Source organism: Sinocyclocheilus grahami, unplaced genomic scaffold (genome assembly GCF_001515645.1).
Source record: "Sinocyclocheilus grahami isolate Dianchi unplaced genomic scaffold, SAMN03320097.WGS_v1.1 scaffold181.1, whole genome shotgun sequence".
Classification (NCBI taxonomy): domain Eukaryota; kingdom Metazoa; phylum Chordata; class Actinopteri; order Cypriniformes; family Cyprinidae; genus Sinocyclocheilus; species Sinocyclocheilus grahami.
This window is the reverse complement of record NW_015505360.1, coordinates 1782642-1797962: the sequence shown is the minus strand read 5'-3', so window position 1 is coordinate 1797962 and position 15321 is coordinate 1782642. Positions and strand designations below refer to the sequence as shown.

Sequence of the window (15321 nt, the reverse complement as noted above, 5' to 3'; positions counted from 1 at the left end):
ATAGATGGATGGATGGGTGATAGATAAATGGATAGATGGATGGATGGATGGATGGATGGATGGATGGATTAAAGGATGGGTGATAGATAGATAGATAGATAGATAGATAGATAGATAGATAGATAGATAGATAGATAGATAGATAGATAGATAGATGGATGGGTGATAGATAAATAGATGGATGGATGGGTGATAGATAAATAGATGGATAGATGGGTGATAGATAAATAGATGGATAGATGGATGGATGGATGGATGGATGGGAGATAGATAGATAGATAGATAGATAGATAGATAGATAGATGATGGATGGATGGGTGATAGATAAATAGATGGATGGATGGATGGGTGATAGATAAATAGATGGATAGATGGATGGATGGATGGGAGATAGATAGATAGATAGATAGATAGATAGATAGATAGATAGAGGATGGGTGATAGATGAATAGATGGATGGATTTGAGGGGCATCTGCCACAGAACAAGAACAAGGCCTGATTGCAACCCTTCTCTTGTTTTGGTTTTTTTTTTCTCCCTCTTGAGCTGTGTGCCAAGAACTGACTGGAAACTCTTACAGACCCATCCAAGGTCATGAGACCTAATGAGACGTGAAGACTCATCCGTCATCGCACTAAACCCTGATGCGGGCGATGCATTTCAAGTGATTAGTCCGTAAGCGCTGCGGCTGATGTTGATGGAGGGTCGTGTTTGTCTTGAGCTGCTGTGAGGGTCTCTCCTCTCCTGGATTGCTTACATTGTCGCTGGGGGATACTTGGAGAAGTCCTCTATTATCTGAGCAGTGGTGCAGGTGACAGCTTGTCACTGTGTTCGACTCGTGAGATGGAGAGAGAGAGTCACGGGATGATGTTATGTTTTAAACTCTCTGATGTCGTCGACTGTATTTAGAGTAGTAGTCATTATTCCGATGTCTAATAATCGGGACAAATGAGCTTCAGTCTCCAATGCACAATCTTGTTTTCTTCCCACAGTGCACGCTGGTGTACGAGTCGTCACATGGAAGGATTAGTGACAAAGATAACGGACCAATAATGAATGCTGGTGAGTTAAAAAATCTTTTATATTTTGAGTTTTTTGCTCATATGCAGTAAAGTTTCTAATACTTGAAGAAAGAGAGTTAGTGGAAGCGTGTGATTTGAAATACGCCATCGTTTAATTTCCGCTGCTGGGTTGTTTTGAATGCATAAATGTCATGTGACTAGATATATTCACAGAAAAATGACAATGCTGATGGCAACACATACATGATTAAAATAAATAAATAAATAAAAATGTCCACGTCACACTTTTAAGGTAGAATTGGGCACTTTCAGTAAGACTTTTTATTATTTAAAAATAAATTAATATTTTTATTCAGCAAGGATGGATTAAATTGTTCAAATGCGACAGTAAAAACTTTTATAATGTTACAAATGATTTCTATTTCAAATAAATGCTTTTCTTTTGAACTTTCTAGTTATCTATGAATACTGAAAAAACTAATAAGAAATGTTTAATGAGCATCAAATCAGTATATTAGAATGATTTCTGAAGGATCACGTAACACTGAAGACTGGAGTAATGATGCTGAAAATTCAGCTTTGATCACAGGAATAAATTACATTTTAATATTGATTACAATAGATAACAGTGTTTTTAAAATGTATTAATATTTCACATTTTTTGCAGTTGTTCTGATGCAGCCTTAGTCAGCAGAAGAAACTTTATTGATATTTTATAATATAATGGAAAATTACCATTTTATGTTATTGAAATGTATAGAATGCATGGATTGGATTGCGATGAGTGGTGACAGGATATGCTTTTTGAAACCATCTTCCATCAGCGGTTAACTAGGTCATGCTAACCAGCCAAACCTCTCATGCTCTGCAGCCATACAGAATTCACTGTTACATGTGATGTAATTTCCTATAGGAACATTTGATTGCTCAGGGGTGGTTCTTCAAACTCCTTCAAAGTGTTATATTTCATGTATGGATCAACATTTTGTCTCAGATGTTTCTTTTAAATTCTTTAGAGGAAATACAAAATGAGGCAGTTGCTGAAGTAAAATCCAACTGTAGAGCTATAAAGGAAAGTGCATTGCAGCTCAGATCATTCAGGCTTCGGATAATCTGATGAGTTCATATTGAGTTCTTTGACTTTTGTTCACAGACTTTTGTGTCTTGATGAATTTGAGCAGTTTGTGATCTCTGCTGAAACTCATGAGATGATGCTTGATACGTTTTCTCTGGAAAGCAGAAGGCCTGAGCAGAACATCTCCTTTTGCTCGCTGTTTTCTAACACAATCTGGTTAAAGTTGGTTATGACACCCAAGAAGGGACATCATTTGAACTCTAAATTGATCAAAAATGAGAGTAAAGACATTTATAGTGTCACAAAAGATTTCTATTTGAAATAAATGCTGTTCTTTTGATCTTTTCTGTTCATCAAATTACGTTCTGTGTGTTTTTTCCTAGAAAATAACACCCACATTCACGTGATTTTACGACATTATGAAATGAATAGAAAATAAAACATCTCATTATACTTACTATGACCTCCTGTGGTGGACAAACAACGTTTTCTAAAGCACCTTTTTTTTAAATGAGCTTTTGTTTTTCAGCCCCAATTTCCTATTCTAGCATAGTTTTGTTGGAATAAATGGTCCTTAAGACGGAATATGTAATCAAATATAGTGTTGTTTTAATTTAGCATGTTTGTTTGGTGTATTTTCAGTCCAATTATGTGGGCGAGCAATGAAATAATCAGTAGCTAATGGAATCATTAAGTAGAATCAGAAGCAGAATAGAATTCCGTATGATTCCCATCCGTATTGCTGAGATTATGAAGTGGATTTGGCAGCGTTTGATTGCCGTCCCAGTGAACGGTGTGATTGCTGCGGATAAATAACAGCCAGCAGCAGTGTGAAGTGCAGCTCATTACCTTGATTACCTCAGGTAACGTAGCAATAAACAGTATTGGGGGAATGCAATAGTTTTGTGCCATTTCAGTTGAGTCCGTTTAAATTTGCACAAGGAGGAAAAGAGAGTTGGGATGTGTCGGATAGTTTTGGCATATTATTAGTGAGTGAATAGACCCGAAGTCTCAGGATGAGAAAAGTTCCCTGAGAAACAAACTCTGTAGAAGGTCATTTCTTTATTTATGAGCTGCTGTGATGTGATGGATGGAGGGGAAGTCGGGAACGGCAGACGAATCTCTTCAGAAGTCCAGGGTGTTGGGTGTTATCTTCGCATCTAATGTTTCGCTGTGTTTATTTGTTTGACGTGTCTGTATCCGTATTGAATGTCATTGTGGCATTGTCGATGGCTGTTGTTTTAATCACACCGTCAAAATGTGTTAGTCTCTGCTGCTTCGGTAAGAGTGGCTAATGAAATGTGTCCTCATCACCCCGACCCCTGTGCTTCAACACGAACTCAACGCACAGTCATTTCCCTAAGAGCTTGAGCAGGCAGAGATGCTGCGATCTGATTGGCCGTTGGATTAGAGGGCAGACGGGAGGGCGGAGTCGGAGGTTAGTCCTCTTCTGTGAAGAACTCTGCACTGGATGAGGGAGTTTGAGTCCGCTTCTCCTCCTCTGGAGGTCACGCATCCATCTGTCTCTGTCTTCACTCGACATCCTCAGCCAACTACATGTCTGTACTTTCTGCTTCCATTAAGGACACAATGCAGTGTTTTGGTGGTCATGAATTATTATTTTTATTTTTTATTTTTTTTTGTAGAAAGGAAAATATTTTAATCTAAATCTGATTTTATATATTATGAGATTATATATAATAATGCAATCAAATTAAATATATTAATGTAAGATATATATATCTGAGCAAAGGGTCTGAATACTTAGGACCATGTGATATTTCAGTTTTTCTTTTTTAATAAATCTGCCAAAATGTCAACAATTCTGTGTTTTTCTGTCAATATGGGGTGCTGTGTGTACATTAATGAGGGGAAAAAAATTAACTTAAATGATTTTAGCAAATGGCTGCAATATAACAAAGAGTGAAAAATTTAAGGGGGTCTGAATACTTTCCGTACCCACTGTATATATATAGTAGCTTAAGTTGCATTATTCAAAAGAATAACAATTGCACAATGGCTGTACATCTGACTACATTTAAAATATATCTTAATAACATTTAAATAACCTTTTAGAGGTATAGAGGTGCCACATTTGGCATGCAACCCTGTTGCTACATGATTACATATACATAAAATTGTGACACCCTGTGTTTTGTTACACTGCAAAAAATTATTTTCTTCCTTAGTATTTTTATCTTGTTTTCTAGTATAAATATCTACAAATTCTTGAATTAGGATGCATTTACTGTACAAGTAAAATGACTTACGATATTAGATATTAAAAAAAAAAAAATCAAAATTTTGTTAATTTTTGCTTAAAACAAGCTAAAATATCTGCCAATGGGGCAAGAAAAATAATCTTGTTTAGCCTTTGAATTAAGATTATTTTTCTTACTCCATTGGCAGATATTTTTGCTTGTTTTAAGCAAAAGCTTACAAAATTTGGATACTTTTTTTCAAAAAACAAGACTAAGAATATCTTAAGTAATTTTACTTGTTAAGTAAATGCATCTTGATTCAAGAATGTTTAGACATTTATACTAGAAAACAAAACAAAAATACTAATTAAGAAAAACATTTTTGCAGTGATACAGGGGCAACAAAACAGACTTATTTAAATCTAGCTTCTTTTCATGAAGGGTTCATTTTATGTTAGATAGTTTAATATTCTTGCTGGTTTCAGCCGTTATATTTATGTTAGTCAGACTTCTCCATTTTATATATACCCTCATTATGTTTTTTAAAAAAGCCCTTTGTTTAAGCTCTTATGGAGTTGTGGTAGGTCTTTTTTTTCTGTGTATTTAATAAGAATCTCAGGCTGCAACCACAAAGACCAGAAATGGTGAAAGCGTCCACTATTTAGGCAACTCTATCACGAGGAAAGTAAACGCTCGGGCGAGGCTTGCAGATTTCCACACAGGTCCTGCTCCGTTGACTCGCCTGTAGAGCGAAGCCTTGATGAGGAGCAAGATTTCACGAGGAAATAACTTCTCCTGCCACAGCCTCACTTCTGATAAGAGCATTAAACACATTCTGCGCTCTCATTCACGGCTATCCAGAAACGCTTTCCCCTCCGTCTCTCTTGGTTAGCAGCTCTTAAAGCAGTTTTAATAGTGTAGGATATAGTATAAACATCTGTCAGACAACAAAAAACACCATAAAATGCTCCGCATAACTCGTGTGCTATATTTCCAAGTCTTCTCAAGTTATACAATAGCTTTGTGGATGGAACAGGCTGAAATTACGGTGTTGTTTTTCACAGTACTTTGCCTAAATGATCAAATGTAAAGACATATAGAAGTTGCTGTATCTCTTGCTTAATGTCTCTCTCTCTCTCTCTCTCTCTCTCTCTCTCTCTCTCTCTCTCTCTCAGAGGTATAGAGGTGCCACATTTGGCATGCAACCCTGTTGCTACATGATTACATATACATAAAATTGTGACACCCTGTGTTTTGTTACACTGCAAAAAATTATTTTCTTCCTTAGTATTTTTATCTTGTTTTCTAGTATAAATATCTACAAATTCTTGAATTAGGATGCATTTACTGTACAAGTAAAATGACTTACGATATTAGATATTAAAAAAAAAAAAATCCAAATTTTTTTAATTTTTGCTTAAAAAAAGCTAAAATATCTGCCAATGGGGCAAGAAAAATAATCTTGTTTAGCCTTTGAATTAAGATTATTTTTCTTACTCCATTGGCAGATATTTTTGCTTGTTTTAAGCAAAAGCTTACAAAATTTGGATACTTTTTTTCAAAAAACAAGACTAAGAATATCTTAAGTAATTTTACTTGTTAAGTAAATGCATCTTGATTCAAGAATGTTTAGACATTTATACTAGAAAACAAAACAAAAATACTAATTAAGAAAAACATTTTTGCAGTGATACAGGGGCAACAAAACAGACTTATTTAAATCTAGCTTCTTTTCATGAAGGGTTCATTTTATGTTAGATAGTTTAATATTCTTGCTGGTTTCAGCCGTTATATTTATGTTAGTCAGACTTCTCCATTTTATATATACCCTCATTATGTTTTTTAAAAAAGCCCTTTGTTTAAGCTCTTATGGAGTTGTGGTAGGTCTTTTTTTTCTGTGTATTTAATAAGAATCTCAGGCTGCAACCACAAAGACCAGAAATGGTGAAAGCGTCCACTATTTAGGCAACTCTATCACGAGGAAAGTAAACGCTCGGGCGAGGCTTGCAGATTTCCACACAGGTCCTGCTCCGTTGACTCGCCTGTAGAGCGAAGCCTTGATGAGGAGCAAGATTTCACGAGGAAATAACTTCTCCTGCCACAGCCTCACTTCTGATAAGAGCATTAAACACATTCTGCGCTCTCATTCACGGCTATCCAGAAACGCTTTCCCCTCCGTCTCTCTTGGTTAGCAGCTCTTAAAGCAGTTTTAATAGTGTAGGATATAGTATAAACATCTGTCAGACAACAAAAAACACCATAAAATGCTCCGCATAACTCGTGTGCTATATTTCCAAGTCTTCTCAAGTTATACAATAGCTTTGTGGATGGAACAGGCTGAAATTACGGTGTTGTTTTTCACAGTACTTTGCCTAAATGATCAAATGTAAAGACATATAGAAGTTGCTGTATCTCTTGCTTAATGTCTCTCTCTCTCTCTCTCTCTCTCTCTCTCTCTCTCTCTCTCGCTCTCTCTCTCTCTCCATCAGTGTTTAAGAACGCTGTGTGTAAGGTGTACAGGTTTCAGACGGTGGACAGTAAATGGATGTTGGTTCGGGAACAGATGGCGGAGTGTACGCTGTCCTTCAGCATCCCGAAGCAGCTCATCGCCCTCTACATTCAGGAGGACACCTGCAGGTAAGACCCGTTCAGACCCGGCAGAGCAAACAGGACAGGAGAGGAGGAAGCAGTGAAGCAGACAAGATTGTTAAAGCGGCACAAAAAGTTTTACGCTCACAGTGATGAGTCTTGGGTGAAATATCAGAGTTAATGTGCCTACTCTATAAACTTCTGCTCTGGATGTTTAATGCAGTATCTGGTGTGAAGAGCTGTAATACAGTTTAACACTTAATACAGTGTTCAACTGTGAAATCAATATAATCAAAACTAGATTTTTTTATTAATTTGTTTTCATTCATGTGGCAGACGCTTTTAACCAAAGCATTTATGTTTGTGTGCTCAGTGACAATCAAACCTATGACTTTGGTTGCGACTAGGTAAACTACAGGAATACTAATTTTTGCATTTTAATAGTGACATTTTTTGTAGCATTTTTTTTAGCATTTACCACGCGTTGCAACTTGTTTATTTTGGTAGTTGTCACATATTTCTGCTATATATATATATATATATATATGTATATATATACACTATATAACTGAAATATTTTTAGTCTCTTCTGCTCACCAAGGCTGCATTTATTTGATGAAAAACACATTAAAAACAGTAATATTGTGAAATATTATTACAATTTAAAATAACTGTTTTCTATGTGAATATGTAATTTATTCCTGTGATGCAAAGCTGAATTGTCAGCATCATTACTCCAGTCTTCAGTGTCACATGATCCTTCAGAAATCATTCTAATATGCTGATTTGCTTCTCAAGAACATTTATTATTATTATCAATGTTGAAAACAGTTGTGCTGCTTCATATTTTTGTGGAAACCATAATACATGCTTTTAAGGACTCTTTGATGAACAGAAAGTTCAAAAGAAGAGCATTTATTTGTAATACTAACATTATACGTTTTTATTGTTAAGTATTCATTACTTTAAATATATATATATATATGCTTAGTTAGTTATAAGTTAGTAAGGTAATTGTTAAGTTTAGGTATAGGATAGGATTAAGGGATCTAAAATATGGTCATGCAGAATAATGTATTAATATGTGCTTTATAAGTACTAATAAACAGCTGATATGCCTGTAATATCCATCCTAGTTAATAGTGAGAATTGGTCCTTAAAATTAAGTGTTACCGATTTTTTTTTCTTTCATTCTCCAGAGTTTCCCCTTTCAGTTTCATTACGAGAAAAAAAAATTATGACAGGATTTTGATTAAGTTTTTAAAATTTGTGGTTGTAATGAAACCAATCCAGATCTAGACGCTGGTCCAATGGAAACTGTCTGTATGAGAGTCAATTGTCTTGTGATATAAAATCTGCTGTGAATATCATGCGAATGTCCTACTGCAAACAGCATGGCGGCTGAGGTATCGTGACTGCATTGTGTGGTAAGATCCCTGGCGATTCCCGCTCCTAGAGAACGGGTTCAAGTGTAGGTTGAACGAAGCTGGAATTGTTTGGAAGAACGAATGCGACACAGAAGGCAGTACGAGCGAGATGTCGCACGCTTGTGGAGCGAGGGTTTATTTCTGAGATGGAAATGGCTGTTTTAGAGCTATACTTAGCCTGCACTAAATTATTCAAGGATGTTTAACACTTCAAAGGAGAGTGCCTGTCCTCTCTCTCAGAAACTCATCCACCTCTCCTTCTCTCCTGCTTTTCTTTCATTTTACCTTTGCTTTCTCTGTTCCCTCCATCTCATTGTGGGAGAGTTGTAACTTGAGCGTTTAAAGGGAAAATCTAAAAGAGAATGGAGCCGCGTGGAAACGCGAGGTGAAGAGAACAAGGGCGCGACGTGGGAAACCTTCAGTAGAAAGCTTTCTAAAGCACAGCAGTCAACATTACACTCTGACACAATAGATGTTTGTTAAGAACACACACTGCTCAGTTCCTATGCAATTCAGTCAGATGAAGGAGTGATCACACAGCTCAGTGAAAATCTGTGGAAGAAGAATGTGGACATGTTTGCAGATGATGCAACAGGAGATGTTTTGGGGTTTCTGATGGTTGGATGTGACATGACCAGCTCAGTGTGTTGAAGCATGTGCACTCGGAATTTATTTTCCATTTCATGACTGAAAGTTAGCAAATAGGATGCAGAATTCTAAATTTAATGTATACACAATGATCATCAACACTATACCTTATTATAAAACAAATTTTGATTACAAGAAATGTATTTTGTTGTTTTATGTTTACACATTTACCTTTTTTATAAGTATATATAAATGTAACTATATATGCTGTATGTGTGTGTGTATATATATATATATATATATATATATATATATATATATATATATATATATATATACATACATACATACATACATACATACATACATACACATATATATATAGTTCCGTCAGTGTGTGCTTTTATTTATATTTTTATATCAGTATTTTTGGTATTTAAGCATTGTATTAAATTATATTCATATTTTATAATAAATCATCAACACATATGTATGAGTGTGGTTGTGTGAGTGCATGTGTATTTTCATTTTCTATTTTTCAAATTTATTAATTTTATTAGTCTGCAAAGTATTATATTTTTTATATTAATAAATGTATCTTTTATATTTTTGTATTAATGTAACTATATTAATGTGTGCATTTTAATGTACTATTGTTCTAATAATTATTAAATATATTTAACATGCATTATATATTTTAAAGTATATTATATTGTATATATTATTGTATTCATATTTTTAATGATATAATGTAATATTTTGATATTTTTAAACTGAAAAAAATAGTTTATATTTTTTATAGCGCTGTAAGGCAAAATGTGAAAAAAATGGTTATGCCTTTTTTTAAGTGAAAAGTCTAATCGGAAAAAGTATTTACATTGTTAGTCAAAAGTTTTTACCAAAACATCTGTGAGATAATGTGGAATTTCTTTGAATAGCAATTTAATAAATTCCACTTACTGTCAACATCTGTGGCCAATTCAGTTCAAATATCACACTTGTAAACTGAATGGAGTCAGTTCTGTAATTCAGGTTTTTGCCCAATCCTAGCACTAAAGGCTAGACTAAGACTTTGACAACTGTAAACCGGTTTCTCACCACAGAGCATCATGCTGAACAATCTCACAGCTTAATTTGCTCTTTGTTTCCAGCTCTCGCTCTTTCCCCAGAGTTTCTGTTTTTATGTACATGCAAAACACTTCTCAGCATGCACCATTATCAGCGGCAGCTTCCCCAGAGTCGACAGGTATTACCATAGGCATGTTTTCATCTACAACAAATCATTGTACGCCGGTCCAGGCTGTGTGTGTGTGTGTTTGGCCATTGAAGAATCTGAGATCATTAACTCGGCGAGACACACATTCCCAGACTGGAGCTCCCATAGATGAGACCCTGCTAAGCAATTATCATCATGTGTGCATTTTTCAGCGAGGCTGTTTGGCCTCAACACCTGCTCTCCCCGCTACAGACAGGTAACTCAAGCAGCCATTTCTATCCCTAGACATCTAATTATCGGCCCGGGTGCCATGTTCACCTTTAAACCCATTTCAGCTGCTTTTGTTGGCTCTGGTTTAACCACAATTGCATACGATTCAAATAAAAAAAGATGTCATGTCTCAACGTGTTTAGAAAACGAAGGAATCGAATGCAATACGATGCTGATGCTTTGTCATTAGTGGTGTTTGCTAAGCATCACTGTTACTGATGTGGCTCGCATTCACACTCCGGCAAAACTCACATCATCTTCAGCAGTTGTCAAACACTAGTGTTTGTTTATTGTGAATGAGGGCTTTTGTCTACATTTGTGTTTCCGTATAGTGTTCATTTGCGCTTTCATCGGACTGATGTCATTGGAAATTCACAGTGTTGTTCACTGCGTGTGTCCTTCAGAAGTCAACATGACATCTAAATTGAACATATTTTCTTACATAAAGCACATTCTTGCTCTTATTTATTTTGCATGATTCATCATTGCAACTCGTTGAAAAAAATTCAGAATTTTCATGTGTCTTCATAGCTAATCAAAAACAAACTCTTCACCTCTGAATTGACTTTCCTTGTCAGGTGGCGTCACTAGTCTATTTTATTTTATTTGTGATTTTATTATTTATTTTATTTTACTTTACTTTACTTTACTTTAACCCACTTAGTTCCTGATGCATATTTTGAGGTCTTGACCTATGCTTTTCTAAGCTTCTCTAAGTATCTGTTTAACTTGAAATTACATGCGATTATAAAAGTTATATGATGCGATTTCAAGTTTTCCTTTCTCTTTGGAGTGTTACAAGCTGTTCGTGAATAGATAAGATCCCTAAAGTTGCAAAGACTAAAGTCTCAAACCTAAAGAGATATTCCTTATAAAGTTAAGACTCGTCCACGCCCTGCTAAAACGCCTCGTTTTAAACACGCCCCCACATATCTACATCACTGTGTGGGAAGATTTGCATAACGCATCCCAAATGTTCACGCAAAGAAAGAAGGCGTAACTTTATTGTTGCCGCCACCGCCACCATGTTGTGAAGACGCTGTGTGTTTCGTTGCGAAAGCGAAAATACTTTGTTTGGCCTTCCAAAAGAAGACACGACTAGAAATCAGTGGTTAAGTTGTGTTTACAACACTGTTCCAGAACAGTTCAACCCAAATATTCAGATGTGTGCAGCCCATTTTATGGAGGACTGTTTCCTGATCCTGGGAGAGTAGACTACAATGCCGGCTTTTCTGACTCACAGACTGTAAGTACGTATTTCATATTTAAAAAATTTGCCACTGACGATTCAAACGCAAGTTTTGAGCAGTGTAGAGTGATGTTTGTAGTTTGTCGTTTCTCCGATCACAAATACAGACATGGTTTTATGTTTACGCAGCGCGATGCAACGCAATGCTTAAAGAGACCGTATAAGTCATTATAATCAGTAATTATGTCCCCACTGGATGCAACAAAAGCCTCTTTTATAATGGGTTTTAATGTTTTTGTCTCGTCGCGCCGGGACACACGGCATCACAGTATGTTAAGGGGCGTAACATTTCCGTCACACGCTTGAGGTATTTGGCCAATCACAACACACTGGATAGCTGGCCAATCAGAGCGCACCTCGCTTTTCAGACCGATGAGCTTTGTAAAAATCGACGCATTTCAGAAATAGAGGCATAGAGGAGAAACAATAATGTACAGTATGTGGAAAATAATGTGTTTTTTGAACCTTAAACCACATAAACACATTTCATTACACCAAATATACCAAATAATGTTCTTTTTAGCAACAACATATGACCCCTTTAAATGGGTTTTAAATGCCTTCACGTTGAGCAAGCGGTCAAGTTTAAAGAAGTTAGGTCCAGTTAGCCCCCTGCTGGACAATAACGTGACTAAACAATTTTAGGACCAAAAATCATATTTCTCCATGCAAAAGGTCCAGCTATTCAAAAGTAGCTATGTATTTTAAGGAAATAAAATAGCATATTATATTACAATAGATGTTTCACCAGTGTCTGATATTTATTTAGTTAGTTATTTAATCATAAAAAATTATTTCATAAAAATAAATACATAAATAAATATATAGATATTTCTTTTAAATTATTTTCTTTATTTAAATATTTTCTGTAAGACAAAGCATGAAATTTAATTGATGTTTGCCAGTGTCCGGAATGTATTTATTGTAAGACTTATCAGAGAATGAAATTAACTTTATTTTTTTTTCATTGTCAGCCGCCTTGAAATAAAATAGCATTATTTCAATATATTATAATATAATATATTATTATTATATATATAATAGATGTTTTGCTAGTGTCGGATATTTAATTATTTACTTATTGTAATACTTTTTTCATTAAGTTTTGTTTCTTTTTTAAACAAAGCATGACATTGGATTATTTTTCCCTGTCTGCTGTCTTTAAAGAAATAAAACAGCAGGTATTTTATATTATTAAAATGTATGACACAAGTGCCCAGTATTATTTTTGTTTTTACTTATTTAGTTCCCTGTCAGCTGTCTTTGAAGAAATAGCGATTTTCATTAAATATTTTAACAGATGTTTTGCCAGTGTCTGATATTATTTTTTGTAAGAAAAAGGATGGTATTGACGCAAATGCCCAATAATGTAAATTAATGATTTATTTTTGCCTGTCTGCAGTCTTTAAAGAAATAAAATAGCAAGTATTAAATTTTATTATATGATTCAAGTGCCCAGCATGTGTCATTTTTTGTTTGTTTAGTTTTTTTGCATAAATGTGCCTTATTGTTCCCCCATCTGCTGTCTTTGAAGAAATAACATAGCAAGTATTTAATTTTTTTAATGATGCAAGTGACCAGTATGTATTAATAAAAAAAAATTTTTTTAACTATTTTGCTTTATTTTTTCCCTATCTGCTGTCTTTGAAGAAATAAAATAGCAAGTATTTAATTTTAATATATGATGCAAGTGCTCAATATGTATTAATGCTTTTTTGTTACCATTTTATTTATTTATTTATTTTATTTTTACATAAAATTGCCTTTTTTTCTCCCCGTCTGCTGTCTTTGACGTCTCTGTTGAGGATCATGTGTGTTCCTGTGATACCATCAGCCAGTCAGTGTAGTCATGATGTCATTTCCTGCGGCTACAGAGTGATTAGTCTCACGACTTTTACATTTAAAAGATGCATCATGCAGGTCGTGTACGTCCAGAGGGGATGAGAAACTGTCATTGAGATGAATGCCAATGCTAACAGATAACTTTCATTCCCCATGCTTTATATAGATGTTTGGTTGCAGTGATGATGTTAGCTGAAGGGCTGAACTGAGATTCAATTCTTCTTCACATTCATACTTTAATGCCGACAGCCTGAACACACAAGTTTCAGTAGTATAGAAAGCGGTATCTCGGACAGAAAGAGTGAGCAATGTGGACGTTTTTGTCTCACAATTGGTCATTTAACTTTCCAAATCGTGTTTTCCGATGTATTTGTGTTGAGGTCAGTGCATTTTGTAGTTTCTTCACCAGTGTAATACTGCACTCAAAGGTACTTTAGCTGCTGTTAATTACTATTCCCGTCACATTTCTGGAATTGACGGCAGACACAAAGCCTCCGGTGATTTAAAGTGAATGGCAGCCGTAACGCACCATGAAATGAAGGCTTCAGAGTGGCCCACCGTACCAACATCTAGACATAATTCCAGCGCTCTCATCTCTCGCCTATACCAAACGATTGTGGGGGTTTTTAACTCCAAAAGCACTCCTAGATCTATTGTTTCAGCTCTGCTCTTTATCACTGTGTCTTTCTTCCACCCCAAACCCCAATAAAATATGAAACAGAAGTTTCCTCCGCTTCCTCTCCGCATGCCTGCTTTCCGCTACAAATCTCTTTTTTATTATCGCCGCCGCTCCACCCAAAGCGCATTCTGATAAAGCGACATTACAATTCAAGTCGGAGCTTTTGAACAAAACAAGATGGTAGATATGATGCTTTTTTAAGTGGCTTGACAACTTTGGCACAAGATCTTCTCAGACTTTTAACAGCTCTGGCTCAGCATGAAGTAATAACAATTTATTTTCGTCTATTTTCCTTAGATAACCGTTGTTTGACAATGAGAACGAGACTGGAATAGATCATTCTGAAGGACTCTGTGTCTTTTGAAAGAGACTGACTGGAGGCTGAAACAGAAATCTTTAAAGGGGTCATGTGATGCGATTTCAAGTTTTCCTTTCTCTTTGGAGTGTTACAAGCTCTTGGTGCATAAAGAAGATCTGTAAAGTTGCAAAGACTAAAGTCTCAAATTCAAAGAGATATTCTTTATAAAAGTTAAGTGTCATCCACGCCCTCCTAAAACGGCTCGTTCTAACACACCCCCACATATCTACCTCACTATGTGGAAATATTAGCATAATGCCGCCCAAATGTTCACGCAAAGAAAGAAGGCGAGGTTTCAGTAACCGCAGTTAGTGTTGAAGCAGCATGTCAGGGAGACGCTGTGTGTTTCAGTGCGAAAGCAAAAGCACTTTATTTGGCCTTCCGAAAGTAGATGCATTTAGGAATCTTTACGATTACTTACAACAGAACAGCAATGCATTTTATGGACGACCGTTTCGTGAACCTAGGAGAGGAGGTCATTCTGACTTTGCTATGACAATCTGGCGCTTCTGAATCAGCGACTGTAAGTATGTTTTGTTATTAGTTTAAGTATTTGCTATTGACTGTTCAAATGCGGAGTTTTGCGCAGCGCAGAGTAATGCGTTGTGTGTGTGTGTGTGTGTTTGTGAGTGTTTGTGAGTGTGTGTGTGTGTGAGGGGAACAGGGTCACATCACAGGAGAGTTAACTGTCTGTCAGAAATCATAGCACGTCAGCTGTCTTAACTGCGGCTTGTGTACTGCATCATCACTGTGTCTGTCACGTGACTCTGTTGCCCTTTCGGGCTTAAATTGATTGAAAAACTAAT

At 35.7% G+C, this 15321-nt stretch overlaps 1 protein-coding gene across 1 annotated transcript in view; it reads left to right on the top strand.

Moving 5' to 3' along the window:
• Positions 1-15321, top strand: part of LOC107594345 (type II inositol 3,4-bisphosphate 4-phosphatase-like) — a 117705-nt gene that overhangs the window by 32474 nt on the left and 69910 nt on the right. The window contains exons 5-6 of the mRNA XM_016284357.1: positions 992-1061; positions 6787-6934. Coding sequence (XP_016139843.1) covers positions 992-1061; positions 6787-6934 — 218 coding nt within the window. The remainder of the gene's footprint in view (positions 1-991; positions 1062-6786; positions 6935-15321) is intronic.